The 16,147-nt window shown below is 49.0% G+C and overlaps 1 protein-coding gene across 5 annotated transcripts in view; it reads right to left on the bottom strand.

Annotated features, from left to right (window-relative positions):
- The window catches only part of GAS7 (growth arrest specific 7), a 134,344-nt gene that overhangs the window by 61,609 nt on the left and 56,588 nt on the right, over window positions 1–16,147 (bottom strand). For 4 of the 5 annotated variants that reach the window (XM_077254738.1, XM_077254739.1, XM_077254740.1 and 1 more), the window contains exon 2: window positions 12,325–12,445. The exons of the other annotated variant lie outside the window; for it this stretch is intronic. In XM_077254738.1, the coding sequence (XP_077110853.1) occupies window positions 12,325–12,445 (121 nt within the window). The remainder of the gene's footprint in view (window positions 1–12,324; window positions 12,446–16,147) is intronic. 5 annotated transcript variants of the gene reach the window in all.

Here is a 16,147-nt window from a genome sequence, read left to right as displayed (position 1 = left end):
CCACCTCTCCACCACCAGAACTGCCACCACCTCACTACCATCAGAGCTGCCACCAACTCGCCACCACCAGAGTTGCCACCACCAAAGCTCCCACCTCACCACCACCACAGCTGTCACCACCGAAGTTTCACCTCACCACCACTAGAGTTGCCACCATCTGAAGCTCCCACCTCACCAACACCAGAGCTGTCACCACCACAGCTCCCATCTCACCACCACCAGAGCTGCCACCACCGAAGCTCCCACCTCACCAGCACCGATTCTGCCGCAACCCACAACCTACTGTCGCCCCCACATTATCCTGTAGAGACTGTAAGACCCGAGGGCAGGGCCTCTCCCCTCTGTACCTGGTCAGTCATTGTAACCTCTTGTACAGAATCGGGAATCAATGGCGTTCTAAAACTAAACAATAATTTTAAGGCCACATACACTAGCAGATTCTCCTATGTGTATCTAGATCCTCATGAGGTCAGCAGGTCATGGTGGCCCCATCATCAGAAGATGACGTCCTGTACCTTTAAATTCTGCGCGATATTTGACCCGGCACGATCAAAAACAAAAACAACCTCAAAATTAAAACCACAATTTGCACAAGGGACTGATCTATTGCCATGAATTAATAATGTTGTTTACAAGGATGCGGGAAGAAGGGAAGAGATAATGCTGCAGTCTCGCTGACTGATCTATCGCCCGATAAGTTCTCGGAGTCTTGAATAATGGCATTGGGGCAGCTCCGAGCTCCAAACTGCTGATACTCAAGGATTGGGGGAGAATTAATGAGTCTTCTGAGCCAGAGCCCAACGGAAGATGATGGGTCGCCTTACACTGAACACTCGAGGACTTGGAGTGTAACGAGGTCAACTTGGCGTGAGCCTCGTGTAATGGCGACTTCACCACAAAAATATTGTAATGATGCCCCAGAGAAGTACTGTGCAGGAGGAATCATGGAGAACACGTCAAGGGGTCAACCATACAGTGCCCAGAGGAAGAAGATGGCAGGTCTACATTTCATCCAAAGATTGAAGCTACTGTAAGGTGCTGAGCCAAGAAGGCCAAGAGCACCCTCTGCCTCCCGATGACACGCCGCCCAACACCCTGGGTCCTGATGGCACTCCACCCAGCACCCTGCCTCCCACCGGCATGCCATTCAGCACCCTGCCTCCCGCCGGCACGCCATTCAGCATCCTGCCTCCCGCCGGCACGCCATTCAGAACCCTGCCTCCCGCCGGCACGCCATTCAGCACCCTGCCTCCCGCCAACATGCAATTCAGCACCCTGCCTCCCGCCGGCACGCCATTCAGCACCCTGCTTCCCGCCGGCACGCCATTCAGCACCCTGCCTCCCGCTGGCACGCCATTCAGCACCGTGTCTCCCGCCGGCACGCCATTCAGCACCGTGTCTCCCGCCGGCACGCCATTCAGCACCCTGCCTCCCGTCGGCACGCCATTCAGCACCCTGCCTCCCGCCGCCACGCCATTCAGCACCCTGCCTCCCGCCGGCACGCCATTCAGCACCCTGCCTCCCGCCGGCACGCCATTCAGCACCCTGCCTCCCGCCGGCACGCCATTCAGCACCCTGCCTCCCGCCGGCACGCCATTCAGCACCCTGCCTCCCGCCGGCACGCCATTCAGCACCCTGCCTCCCGCCGGCACGCCATTCAGCACCCTGCCTCCCGCCGGCACGCCATTCAGCACCCTGCCTCCCGCCGGCACACCATTCAACACCCTGACTCCCGCCGGCATGCCATTCAGCACCCTGCCTCCCGCCGGCACGCCATTCAGCACCCTGCCTCCCACCGGCACGCCATTCAGCACCCTGCCTCCCGCCGGCACACCATTCAGCACCCTGCCTCCCGCCGGCACACCATTCAGCACCTTGTCTCCCGCCGGCACACCATTCAGCACCCTGCCTCCCGCCGTTACGCCATTCAGCACCTTGTCTCCCGCTGGCAAGCCGATATTCTCGGTAACTGATCGACGACCATGTGCATCACACATACGGACTAGAAATTAAAGAAAATTAGTGTAAAACACAAAATTATGTATAACGTCCTCATTAAGAGGAACAAAAAATACATTTCTCCCACCTAATCTGTGGTGGTGATCTGGACCACATCAGATCTTCAGCGAGGAGAAAGCTGGGGAGATAATGGCCTCCTGCGATTACAACATTCGGCGCGCGGTGCAGGTGTCGGGGACTCATTGGTTTCAATCAGCTCCTGCTAATGAGCGGCAGCTAACGAGCCCAGGTTTAATCAGACACGTCGTCGTCTCCGCACAGGTGCACAACACAGCAGGAAACAACTACTCATTACGTCTCCGGAGAGATGGGATTCATGGAGCTCTTCGAGGAATGATGCCGCACAACGCACCTATTGAGATCTCAACTTTTGGAACGTGGGTGGAAATAGAATGAAGAGAGATCTGGAGGCCGAGACCAGAGGTGTCCTCCCTTCCTCCAGCCTCATCCAGAGGTGAGCAATGACAAACTTACGATAAAACCTGATTTTCCGACACGCTGTCAAGAGAGGTTAATGCTGTGTTTCTAGATGTCGCCACCTAGTTCTTGTGGTGTGAACTGCAGGCCATCCGGGGTTTGTTAAAATACAGCAATAATGTATGAAGAGGCCGCACGTCGGTCACTAACGGATCTGTCACTTCTGTGCACACTAACAAGCACTTATTTTCTGGCCTTTTCCCGGGCAATCGTCCCATCGCCCCCGGCTTACACCCGGCCATTCATTCCACCCCCCTAATCCTGTTCATTCGCCCCACCACATCGGGCCTATTCCCAGGCATTCGCCTCACCGCACCGGGCCTAATCCGGGGCCACTCGCCCCCGTATCGGGCTTACTCTAGGGCATTCGCCCCCGTATCGGGCTTACTCTAGGGCAGTCGCCCCCGTAGTGGGCTTACTCTAGGGCATTCGCCCCCGTAGCGGGCTTACTCTAGGGCACTCGCCCCCGTACCAGGCTTACTCCAGGGCATTCGCCCCCTTACCAGGCTTACTCCAGGGCACTCGCCCCCGTACCAGGCTTACTCCAGGGCATTCGCCCCCTTACCAGGCTTACTCCAGGGCACTCGCCCCCGTACCAGGCTTACTCCAGGGCATTCGCCCTTTTACCAGGCTTACTCCAGGGCATTCGCCCCCTTACCAGGCTTACTCCAGGGCACTCGCCCCCGTACCAGGCTTACTCCAGGGCATTCGCCCCCTTACCAGGCTTACTCCAGGGCATTCGCCCCCATACCAGGCTTACTCCAGGGCACTCGCCTCATACCAGGCTTACTCCAGGGCACTCGCCTCATACCAGGCTTACTCCAGGGCATTCGCCCCCGCATCGGGCTTACTCCAGGGCACTCGCCCCCATACCGGGCTTACTCCGGGGCACTCGTCCCTGCATCGGGCTTACTCCAGGGCACTCGCCCCCGTACCAGGCTTACTCCAGGGCACTCGCCCCCGTACCAGGCTTACTCCAGGGCACTCGCCCCCGTACCAGGCTTACTCCAGGGCATTCGCCCCCTTACCAGGCTTACTCCAGGGCACTCGCCCCCGTACCAGGCTTACTCCAGGGCACTCGCCCCCATACCAGGCTTACTCCAGGGCACTCGCCCCTGCATCGGCCTTACTCCAGGGCACTCGTCCCCTTACCAGGCTTATTCCAGGGCACTCGCCACCGCAAGTGGCATACTGACAAGTAATTACTGCACATTCCTCCATTTACTGGCATGCCAGACATTCCTTCTTATGGCCACATTTTGGGCATCACTGCCCGAGATCCCATTAGTGGCCAGTGCAGCTCAGATGACACAATGTAACTATATCTGCATTACTGGTCAGTGCTCCGCTCTGGTACAATGTATCCCACCATAAAGCCAGGACAAAGCTTGGTGCCGCTGCTGTGACCACCCCACAGCTGAGCAGGACTAGCTCACCCCTCTGCTGCCCCCTAGTGTCTATAGCTGGTGCTTCACATTCCTGCACGATTCCTCCAGCTCTCGGTGAGAACATTCGTGGGATCAGGCGCAGAGCGGTAAAACAAATCACGGAGCAGTTCTAACAGTAATTAGCAAAATGATGAAATTACAGAAATCCTCCCCGGCCCAAGAGCGCAGGATAATAGCCACTCTGCAAGGAGGAAAATCCCTAATTATTCTGCAAGAACAAAACCTCGCATTACAGACTCAGGTACTGGGAGAAGAGCGGAAATACAGAGGAATGAGTGGGCTCCCCACAGCACTGAGTATTTCAGTAGAGGAGTGTAATGATGAGTCTTATTCTATCAAAACGGGTTCCCAGTGACACCTTACAATGTTACGCCACACCGACAACGTATCATGTACAGATGAGCCATGGCGTCCTCGATCTACAAGACAAAGTCAGGACAACGCTCGCAATTAATCGGCATTTGCAGCCGTATCATCTCTGGGCAATGCTACATCGGTATATAAAAAGTCTTCACGCCCCTGGCAAAATTGCAGGTTCTCATGTAAAAAAAAAAAACAAGTGCCGCTGTTCTCGGAGGATTTTCCTGACATTTTCTCATCCGTCAACAGCTGACAACACAGCAAAGGATCTCATGGTACCACAGTGACATTACTGAAAACAGGGCGTCCCTCAAATATAGATGAAAAGACAAGAAGATTGGTGCTGGAGGCCGTCAGCAACATTAAAGGAGCTGCAGGGATTTTTGGCCAGTCCTGGTTGTGTCCTGCACTTGACCACAATCTCCCCCATTCTTCATATGTCTGGCCTGTGGGGTCGAGGGGCCAGACGGAAGCCATTTCTTACAAAGACAACATCACCGGCCTGGTGATGTTCTGCCACAACCTCCATCACGTTGGCAAGAAGAAGGAAACGTTTGATTCCACAAGATGCAAAGCCGATAAAGTACATCACCAGAAGATCACCATCCCCACAGTGAGGCATGATGGGGGCAGCATTATACGTTAGTGCTGTATTTTTGGCAGCTGGAACTGGGGCTTTAGTCCAGCAGGGAATTATGGACAGAGCAAATATCAGAAAATTTTACATCAAATCCTTCAGGTCTCTGCTAAAAGAATGAAGATGAAGAGAAATTTCACTTTCAGCAGACGACCCCAAGTGACCTCCAAATCACCAAAAGAACAAATTCTCCAGAATGGCCCAACCCAGACCTGAACCCAAGAGGCAATCTGTGGTGACCTGAAGACGGCGCTGCACACAGGAGAGGCCCCACAATCTGAAAGATGTGGATCTGCTGCAAGAAGAAGGCAGGAAAGATCACCAGTTCTATGAGTAGATGTGCAACGCTGTTAGATCCTGACCCAAAAAGACAAAATGTTGTCAATTTACTGGGAACTGCAACATAGTATTAATTTAAAGGCAAGAGCAGGCAATTAATTGTCCCAAGGGGCCACATGAGAGGCCTTGACTGTTTTTATCACTTAACATTGTGCAGAATTAAATACCTTGATCAACAACTGCCAAGACAATAGGACATCCCCACAGTCTCCTCACACAGAATCACGCATGTTGTCTTCATAGTCCCCTCACACAGTATAATGTCCCCACAGTCCCCTCAAATAGTATAATGTCCTCACAGTCCCCTCACACAGTATAATGTCCTCACAGTCCCCTCACACAGTATAATGTCCCCACAGTCCCCTCACACAGTATAATGTCCCCACAGTCCCCTCACACAGTATAATGTCCTCAGTCCCCTCACACAGTATAATGTCCCCACAGTCCCCTCACACAGTATAATGTCCTCACAGTCCCCTCACACAGTATGACATTCCCACAGTCCCTTCACACAGTATGTCCTCAGTCACCTCATATAGTATGATGTCCCCACAGTCCCCTCATACAGTATGATGTTCCAAGAGTCCCCTTCATACGGTATGATGTCCCCAAAGTCCACTCATACAGTATGATGTCGCCACAGTCTCCTCATACAGTATAACGTCCTCCCAGTCCCCTCACACAGTATAATGTCCCCTCAGTCCCCGCACAATATATAATGTCCCCACAATCCCCTCACACAGTATGATGTGCCCACATTCCCTGCATACATTATATCCCTACATTCCCCTCACACAGTAAGACATTCCCAGTCTCCTCACACATTATGTCCCCATCGTCCCCTCACACAGTAAGACATTCCCAGTCTCCTCACACATTATGTCCCCATTGTCCCCTCATACAGTATGATGTCCCCATAGTCCCCTCACACAGTATGATCCCACAGTCCCCCATATGGAATGATGTCACCACAGTGCCCTCAGATGGTATGATGTTCCCAAAGTCCCCTCCCATCAGTATGATGTCCCTACAGTGCCCCCATACAGTATGATATCCCCACAGTCCCCTCGAACAGTATGATGTCACCATAGTCCCCTAATACATTATTTCTCTACAGTCCCCTCACACAGTATGAAGTCCCCACACGCAATATGACATACCCACAGTCTCCTCACACTAAGTCCCCTCAGCTCGCTCATACAGTATGATGTTCCCACAGTTTGATGCCCCACAGTCCCTTCACACAATATGATGTCCCCACAGCACCCCAGTTTTTCAATTCAATTCCCCTAACTCCTTTCCCAGGCTGCCTTAGTCTGTACTATGCACTGAGGCACAGTAGGAGTGATATGGCGACGTCATCGTGCCGGCTGCGCTCCCAGAAGCTCAGGCTCAATGGTGGAACAGGGAGCTGACGGTTCCCTGTTCCATCATGATGCTCATCCCCAGGATGAAATTGAGACGCCAGGTGGAGAGTGGCGCGTAGTGCGGTGGCACCACTGGTTCCAGTCTTTGTCGGTCCCGGTCCACAGGTGGTACTTTGCCCAGGTCTACTTTAAAGGGTGTGCATATTTATGAAACCACATTATTTTCTTATTTAATTTCCTTTTCTGACCCATGTTTCAGCTTATTTCTCATTGAATTTGTACAAATTAAGGGAGACATTAAAAGGGTAAAAAGTTATGAAGTGATTTTTTTAACATGACACAAACCTCGAATTTTACTTTTATTGTAAACTTTTTATATTTACTGCATATATAGGATTATTGACCAGGGCAGTATTTCGGGAGCTTGCATTTTCTCTGTTTTCACCACCACAAACTCGTGTGACCCATTAGGCCCCGAATTACCAGAGAAAATTTCAGAAAGTGACAATGCGACCAATGGAAGAGTCCGGGGCACATGAGATTCCAAATGGTCTCCTAGGTCATCGAGGTCGCAGAGTAAAGTAAGTACACCCTCCCTCCAATTGTCTGATATTCTGTGATAGAGGAAGACATCTGCATTTCATTTATCCAAGAAAAAGGGGTGACGCCCGAGAACAGCTGCACGACATCAACCCCAGAGAGGAGACACTGGCAAAGATCTTCCCGCAGTGAAGACATTACCACCCACACAAAGTCCTCAGTGTCCACTCCACAGAGATGAGAAAAAGTCTATACAATGCCTCATAGAAGAGGTGAGGGAATCGCCAGGGGCGAAGAGGTGAGGGAATCACCGGGGGCGAAGAGGTGAGGGAATCGCCAGGGGCGAAGAGGTGAGGGAATCGCCAGGGGCGAAGAGGTGAGGGAATCGCCAGGGGCGAAGAGGTGAGGGAATCGCCAGGGGCGAAGAGGTGAGGGAATCGCCAGGGGCGAAGAGGTGAGGGAATCGCCAGGGGAGAAGAGGTGAGGGAATCGCCAGGGGCGAAGAGGTGAGGGAATCGCCAGGGGCAAAGAGGTGAGGGAATCGCCAAGGGCGCAGAGGTGAGGGAATCACCAGGGGCGACGAGGTGAGGGAATCGCCAGGGGAGAAGAGGTGAGGGAATCGCCAGGGGCGCAGAGGTGAGGGAATCGCCAGGGGCGCAGAGGTGAGGGAATCGCGAGGGGCGAAGAGGTGAGGGAATCGCCAGGGGCGAAGAGGTGAGGGAATCGCCAGGGGCGAAGAGGTGAGGGAATCGCCAGGGGCGAAGAGGTGAGGGAATCGCCAGGGGAGAAGAGGTGAGGGAATCGCCAGGGGAGAAGAGGTGAGGGAATCGCCAGGGGAGAAGAGGTGAGGGAATCGCCAGGGGAGAAGAGGTGAGGGAATCGCCAGGGGAGAAGAGGTGAGGGAATCGCCAGGGGAGAAGAGGTGAGGGAATCGCCAGGGGAGAAGAGGTGAGGGAATCGCCAGGGGAGAAGAGGTGAGGGAATCGCCAGGGGCGACGAGGTGAGGGAATCGCCAGGGGCGAAGAGGTGAGGGAATCGCCAGGGGCGCAGAGGTGAGGGAATCGCCAGGGGCGCAGAGGTGAGGGAATCGCCAGGGGCGCAGAGGTGAGGGAATCGCCAGGGGCGAAGAGGCAAAGAGGAGAGGGTGAACATAGTAGTTCTATTCTTCAACATAGGGGGCATTATTATAGTAGTTATATTTTTGCACATAGGGGCAGTATTATAGTAGGTATATTCTTGTACATAGAGGGCAGTATTATAGTAGTTATATTCTTGTACATAGGGGCAGTATTATAGTAGTTATATTCTTGTACATAGGGGCAGTATTATAGTAGTTATATTCTTGTACATAGGGGCAGTATTATAGTAGTTAAATTCTTGCACATAGCGAGCAGTATTATAGTAGTTATATTCTTGTACATAGGGGCAGTATTATAGTAGTTATATTCTTGTACAAAGGGGCAGTATTATAGTAGTTATATTCTTGTACATAGGAGCAGTATTATAGTAGTTATATTCTTGTACATAGGGGCAGTATTATAGTAGTTATATTCTTGTACATAGGGGCAGTATTATAGTAGTTATATTCTTGTACAAAGGGGCAGTATTATAGTAGTTATATTCTTGTACATAGGGGCAGTATTATTGTAGATATATTCTTGTACATAGGGGCAGTATTATAGTAGTTATATTCTTGTACATAGGAGCAGTATTATAGTAGTTATATTCCTGTACATAGGAGCAGTATTATAGTAGTTATATTCCTGTACATAGGGGCAGTATTATAGTAGTTATATTCTTGCACATAGGGGCAGTATTATAGTTATATCCATGTGGGGCAGAATTATATTAGTTGTAGTCTTGTTTCCATGTAATCCACAGATATACAGGCTTTCTCCGCCGACATTCTCTCCTACAATGACGGGTTAAGTCATTATCTGCTGCCTCGCCCTCCGCCCACATGGCAGAAATTACAGGGAGTCAGTACAATGTGAGATGTAACAGGAAACACATTTTGGGTCCACTTCTGCTTGTTGCGGGATTCCTGTGCTTACATTGGATTAGACTTGGCTTGCGTCCACCAGGAATATGTAAAGTGACGGTTACATGGAGAACGCGGAGTGTCGGGCGGTAGCAGATGTTCTTCGGTTTCTGCACAGATCCTCCGTCATTACAGACTCTACCTCTTTCTGGGTTTTCGGGAAACCTCAGTTTTTCATACAATAAGACCAAACACAGTAACTTTTTAGTAAATGGCCACTGCAGAGTCTAGGTCTCCACTGAACTGGTTCATCCATGATCCTACCTGGAGAGGCCCTTTATGGTGGATATTTCCTTTTAGGACGGACCTCTGTTTTTATAACTTTCACGGACATTATTTGGTCATCAAAAAGCAGAATTAAAGGCTCATTCCTCAACTAACCCAACCACACACACTTCACTGATCTCAGTTCATCTACCTTTTAGGAAACATCATGATTATAATTTTCAGAGATGCCCTTTAATTTCTCCCTAAAAAAATAATATTTGATGAAGCTCCAACAATTATAACGTTCTCCCTCCTCTTTTTCATGAGATTAGTTCAGGTCCCCATAACTCTTTGCCCATCCCAACACAGGAAGGCGTGTGTTAGCCCTTCTTTTCTCCAATCTCAGGTCCTCAGGGGCGGACCTGCCTCTCCTTATTTGGTAGCACTATGATGCTCCGCCCCTGCTTTAACAATTCCAGTAAATATGGGGCATATTAAGCTACGGCTCCTCAATTTAAGGGCTCTTTAGAAACTTTTACTTTGTTAGACAGCATGGATCTGATGAAGTACCTAAGGGAAGGACAGTGACCTGAGAGTTAACTGGAAGTGACCCCATCAGATGACACAGCCGACAGCTTGCAAACATTCCAGTGTAAACAGTGCCGCCATGTGACCATCATAAATGGCGCCAAGCCATAAACTGTCACTCCGAGGTCACCGAGGATATATTTATGTACACAGGGGAGTAAAGAACAGTTCGGGGGGATATGTTCATACTCCAGTCACATCCAGAGCAGCATTCAAAATAAGGGGAAAAAAAAGGGAGTGAGGTACAGTATCACACCTCAAGGTATTAAAGCTTGGGTGAAGTTCGAGAGCGCCAACATTTAGAATGTCGGTAACAATTATTTCCTCATCCAATCCTTTACAACTAATTGCAACATCCCGGCCTCTAACCAGTAAAAACCATTGGTCACTCTCTGCTTGTCTCATAATGGGCTGGTTTAGGACCCATTACATGACCGAAAGGTGCGTTTACTCCACTTATAGTCATTCACCGATCCTCGGGGGCGGATCTTAATCTCTATTTAGGAGATGCTCTGTCTAAATTTAAATAGTTCAAGGTAAATAAACCCCTGCAGATATAAAAGTAGGCAAAGTGGCCCCATGGTAATGTGTTATGGGAAAAAAATCAACTACATATGATTTCCTCCTCACTCTGTCTAAAAGTCTCAGCCTCGTGTTTCCGCAGAGCCTCTTGGCCTTGTAACTTCACAGCTGGAGCCACTTGAGAAAACGGAGTCTCTGCCCCTCCCTGCCCCGATCCATTGACAACACTCGAACCTTGCAGATGTTGCATTTCTGTCCCCACAGCACATTTCTTCTGGAGATAATAAAAGCCGCCATTCACGCCAGGATTAATCATGCGCCACTTACACAAAGGATCAAGATGTTCAAGTTCTGCTGATTATTTAATATTGTCGCTGATTTTCATAAACTTAGACTAGAATCATCAAAATCATTCGTGCGAGTAACAGAACCTTCAACGTGAACTTATTAAAGTGGTTACTGTAAGAGCAGTATTATAGTAGTTATATTCTTGTACATAGGAGCAGTATTATAGTAGTTATATTCTTGTACATAGGAGCAGTATTATAGTAGTTATATTCCTGTACATAGGGGCAGTATTATAGTAGTTATATTCTTGTACATAGGAGCAGTATTATAGTAGTTATATTCTTGTATATAGGAGCAGTATTATAGTAGTTATATTCTTGTACATAGGGGCAGTATTATAGTAGTTATATTCTTGTATATAGGAGCAGTATTATAGTAGTTATATTCTTGTACATAGGGGCAGTATTATAGTAGTTATATTCTTGTATATAGGAGCAGTATTATAGTAGTTATATTCTTGTACATAGGGGCAGTATTATAGTAGTTATATTCTTGTATATAGGAGCAGTATTATAGTAGTTATATTCTTGTACATAGGGGCAGTATTATAGTAGTTATATTCTTGTACATAGGGGCAGTATTATAGTAGTTATATTCTTGTATATAGGAGCAGTATTATAGTAGTTATATTCTTGTACATAGGGGCAGTATTATAGTAGTTATATTCTTGTACATAGGAGCAGTATTATAGTAGTTATATTCCTGTATATAGGGGCAGTATTATAGTAGTTATATTCCTGTATATAAGGGCAGTATTATAGTAGTTATATTCTTGTACATAGGAGCAATATTATAGTAGTTATATTCTTGTACATAGGGGCAGTATTATAGTAGTTATATTCTTGTATATAGGAGCAGTATTATAGCAGTAATATTCTTGTATATAGGGGCAGTATTATAGTAGTTATATTCTTGTACATAGGGGGCAGTATTATAGTAGTTATATTCTTGTACATAGGAGCAGTATTATAGTAGTTATATACTTGTACATAGGGGCAGTATTATAGTAGTTATATTCTTGTACATAGGAGCAGTATTATAGTAGTTATATTCTTGTATATAGGGGCAGTATTATAGTAGTTATATTCTTGTATATAGGAGCAGTATTATAGTAGTTATATTCTTGTACATAGGTGGCAGTATTATAGTAGTTATATTCTTGTACATAGGGGCAGTATTATAGTAGTTATATTCTTGTACATAGGGGCAGTATTATAGTTGTTATATTCTTGTACATAGGGGGCAGTATTATAGTAGTTATATTCTTGTACATAGGGGCAGTATTATAGTAGTTATATTCTTGTACATAGGGGGCAGCATTATAGTAGTAATCTTCTTGTACATAGGAGCAGTTTTATAGCAGTTATATTCTTGTACATAGGGGGCAGTATTACAGTAGCACACTTAATAGTAGACATTGCTCATACTCACCATTGGTGTTCGTATTGACATAGTACCTACGACCCTGTGGGGACATATAACACTGCCACCCCAGGGGTAGAGAGCCTTGGCTTGTATCTTCTATTCTCTGTGGGTTCATCATTCCTGGTTTCTGTGAGAAAAAAAATAAATAAATTTAGCAATTCCATATAAATATATATATATATATATATATATATATATATATATATATATATATATATATATATATATATTTATATTTAAAATATCAGTTTTCCCAGTTAATGATGTATAATAAGCACTGATTTTCAGGCATTGTTAGCCAGTAATAGCCGTTGGTTCAGGGTATGTTCCAGTCTATTATTTGTTTTGTGTACTTCCTCTTTAAGACTCGGCGTCATCTATGACCTCTGACTATCCGGGTATGATGGCGGTTCGGCTGCAGAGTTTTCCGATCACGCTGTTCAGCGAGATAAGATTATCTTTTTATTGCTTCTGTGGTTTTTCTATGCAATAAACAAACATTTCCTGTATGACGGGACGCAGCCTGGAGACCAGATACACAGTGGACTATACAGTATACCGCACATATCGAAAATGAATCGCCTGCGGACAATCAAAAAGAGAAAGCAGATCTACCAAAATAATATCCAACCTCCAAGGGCTGCACAGTTCAGCTCCTAACCCGACCTCCGAGGGCTGCACAGTTCACCTCCTAACCCAACCTCCCAGGGCTGCACAGTTCACCTCCTAACCCGACCTCCGAGGGCTGCACAGTTCACCTCCTAACCCGACCTCCGAGGGCTGCACAGTTCACCTCCTAACCCAACCTCCGAGGGCTGCACAGTTCACCTCCTAACCCAACCTCCGAGGGCTGCACAGTTCACCTCCTAACCCGACCTCCGAAGGCTGCACAGTTCACCTCCTAACCTGACCTCCGAGGGCTACACCGTTCACCTCCTAACCCAACCTCCGAGGGCTGCACAGTTCACCTCCTAACCCAACCTCCGAGGGCTACACAGTTCACCTCCTAACCCAACCTCCGAGGGCTACACAGTTCACCTCCTAACCCAACCTCCGAGGGCTACACCGTTCACCTCCTAACCCGACCTCCGAGGGCTGCACAGTTCACCTCCTAACCCGACCTCCGAGGGCTACACAGTTCACCTCCTAACCCAACCTCCGAGGGCTGCACAGTTCACCTCCTAACCCAACCTCCCAGGGCTGCACAGTTCAGCTCCTAACCCAACCTCCGAGGGCTACACAGTTCACCTCCTAACCCAACCTCCGAGGGCTGCACAGTTCACCTCCTAACCCAACCTCCGAGGGCTGCACAGTTCACCTCCTAACCCGACCTCCCAGGGCTGCACAGTTCACCTCCTAACCCAACCTCCCAGGGCAGCACAAGTCACCTCCTAACCCAACCTCCGAGGGCTGCACAGTTCACCTCCTAACCCAACCTCCGAGGGCTGCACAGTTCACCTCCTAACCCGACCTCCGAGGGCTACACAGTTCACCTCCTAACCCGACCTTCGAGGGCTGCACAGTTCACCTCCTAACCCAACCTCCCAGGGCTGCACAGTTCACCTCCTAACCCGACCTCCGAGGGCTGCACAGTTCACCTCCTACCCCGACCTCCGAGGGCTGCACAGTTCACCTCCTACCCCGACCTCCGAGGGCTGCACAGTTCACCTCCTAACCCAACCTCCGAGGGCTGCACAGTTCACTTCCTAACCCAACCTCCGAGGGCTGCACAGTTCACCTCCTAACCCAACCTCCGAGGGCTACACAGTTCACCTCCTAACCCAACCTCCGAGGGTTGCACAGTTCAGCTCCTAACCCGACTTCCGAGGGCTGCACAGTTCAGCTCCTAACCCAACCTCCGAGGGCTGCACAGTTCACCTCCTACCCCGACCTCTGAGGGCTGCACAGTTCACCTCCTAACCCAACCTCCGAGGGCTGCACAGTTCACTTCCTAACCCAACCTCCGAGGGCTGCACAGTTCACCTCCTAACCCAACCTCCGAGGGCTACACCGTTCACCTCCTAACCCAACCTCCGAGGGTTGTACAGTTCACCTCCTACCCCGACTTCCGAGGGCTGCACAGTTCACCTCCTAACCCAACCTCCGAGGGCTGCACAGTTCACCTCCTAACCCAACCTCCGAGGGCTGCACAGTTCAACTCCTACCCCGACCTCCGAGGGCTGCACAGTTCACCTCCTAACCCAACCTCCGAGGGCTGCACAGTTCACCTCCTAACCCAACCTCCGAGGGCTGCACAGTTCACCTCCTAACCCAACCTCCGAGGGCTGCACAGTTCACCTCCTAACCCAACCTCCCAGGGCAGCACAAGTCACCTCCTAACCCAACCTCCGAGGGCTGCACAGTTCACCTCCTAACCCAACCTCCGAGGGCTGCACAGTTCACCTCCTAACCCGACCTCCGAGGGCTACACCGTTCACCTCCTAACCCAACCTCCGAGGGCTGCACAGTTCACCTCCTAACCCAACCTCCGAGGGCTACACAGTTCACCTCCTAACCCAACCTCCCAGGGCAGCACAAGTCACCTCCTAACCCAACCTCCGAGGGCTGCACAGTTCACCTCCTAACCCAACCTCCGAGGGTTGCACACGCTGTATATTTCCCCCAAATTTCCTTGTTACAGCAATAAATGGAGAGGCCGTCCTGCTATTCCATTTAACACCTCTAGGGGTCATTGATGTCATTGCAGAAATATATAGAAAGAGCTACAGATCTAGAGATAAACAGAGGGAGATGGAGAATAGATAAAGTGAGATGATATACGATGAGTGATGCATAGATGGATACAGTTATGATAGATACTCGGTTTCCTCAGTAATTATCTGTACATTATAGACATTTCCGTCTGATCATTTAACTCCTTAAGCGCCAGCTTCTTCTTTGGGGAGGCCTGTAGTCGCCTGGACTTCGCTCCCGTCCGCCCAGCGGAGCAGGAATCCGGCACAATGGCCTCATTCTCCACAGAATACAATGCAGGATTGTGTGTGATGGGAGCACATTCCTGACATAGCCCCAATTCCAACACCTCCACATGACACACCCCGTGAGCCGAGGGGCAAAACATCCTCTGTGCTGCTGGGGGACTTGCAATTCGGCGCCATCCTCTCCTGAAATACTCTGTGCTGCTGGTCAACCTCCGCCCTACCGGTGGACAGTATCTAGACCTGTGTCACTGCCCGGATTTATCGCGTTACTTTTTAATTGTCACTCGCTTACGACGTCAGCGTTACATGAAAGTGTTGCGGACGGAAGCAAAAATTAACTATTTATGGGTCAGATCAGCCAAGGAGGTTTTTACTAATGGGCAACCAGCATTATTTTCCAAATCCGGAGTTTCCCGTTAAATGCTGGACCAGATAGGAGAGGGTTAAGTAAATTCGGGGCAGGAATCAGGAGGCTGAAATCAATTTACACAAGGAAGCAATAAAGAATAAATCATAAACAAAGTAACAAAATGTAGCAAAAGAAAAAAAAAAAAAAAAAAGTGTGAACGTCCTCTCTGCAACATTATGGTCAGAGAATGACCTGACGGGGACGATCAAAAGGGAAGGAAAAAAACAAAAAAAATAATATCTCAAGGAGATGGACGTTACAGGAAGATTCAGATACAAATTAGACTTAAGTCTCTAATATTTGGGTGTGTACCACTTTAAAAAAAAAAATAAATTAAAGGTGTTAATATTGTAACATTGTTCAGTGAGGAATGCTATGGAAGAAAGAGCAGGGGGGGGATGCAGCTTCACATAATGGAGATGGTATGGGTCAGTCAGGAGTGGTGGAAAGTCGTCCAATAACCCCTTTGAAGGCAGCG

The sequence above is a fragment of the Ranitomeya variabilis genome, chromosome 4 (assembly GCF_051348905.1).
Source record: "Ranitomeya variabilis isolate aRanVar5 chromosome 4, aRanVar5.hap1, whole genome shotgun sequence".
In the NCBI taxonomy this organism is placed as follows: domain Eukaryota; kingdom Metazoa; phylum Chordata; class Amphibia; order Anura; family Dendrobatidae; genus Ranitomeya; species Ranitomeya variabilis.
Note: the sequence above shows the minus strand (reverse complement) of the source record. Positions and strands in the feature narration are given on the sequence as shown.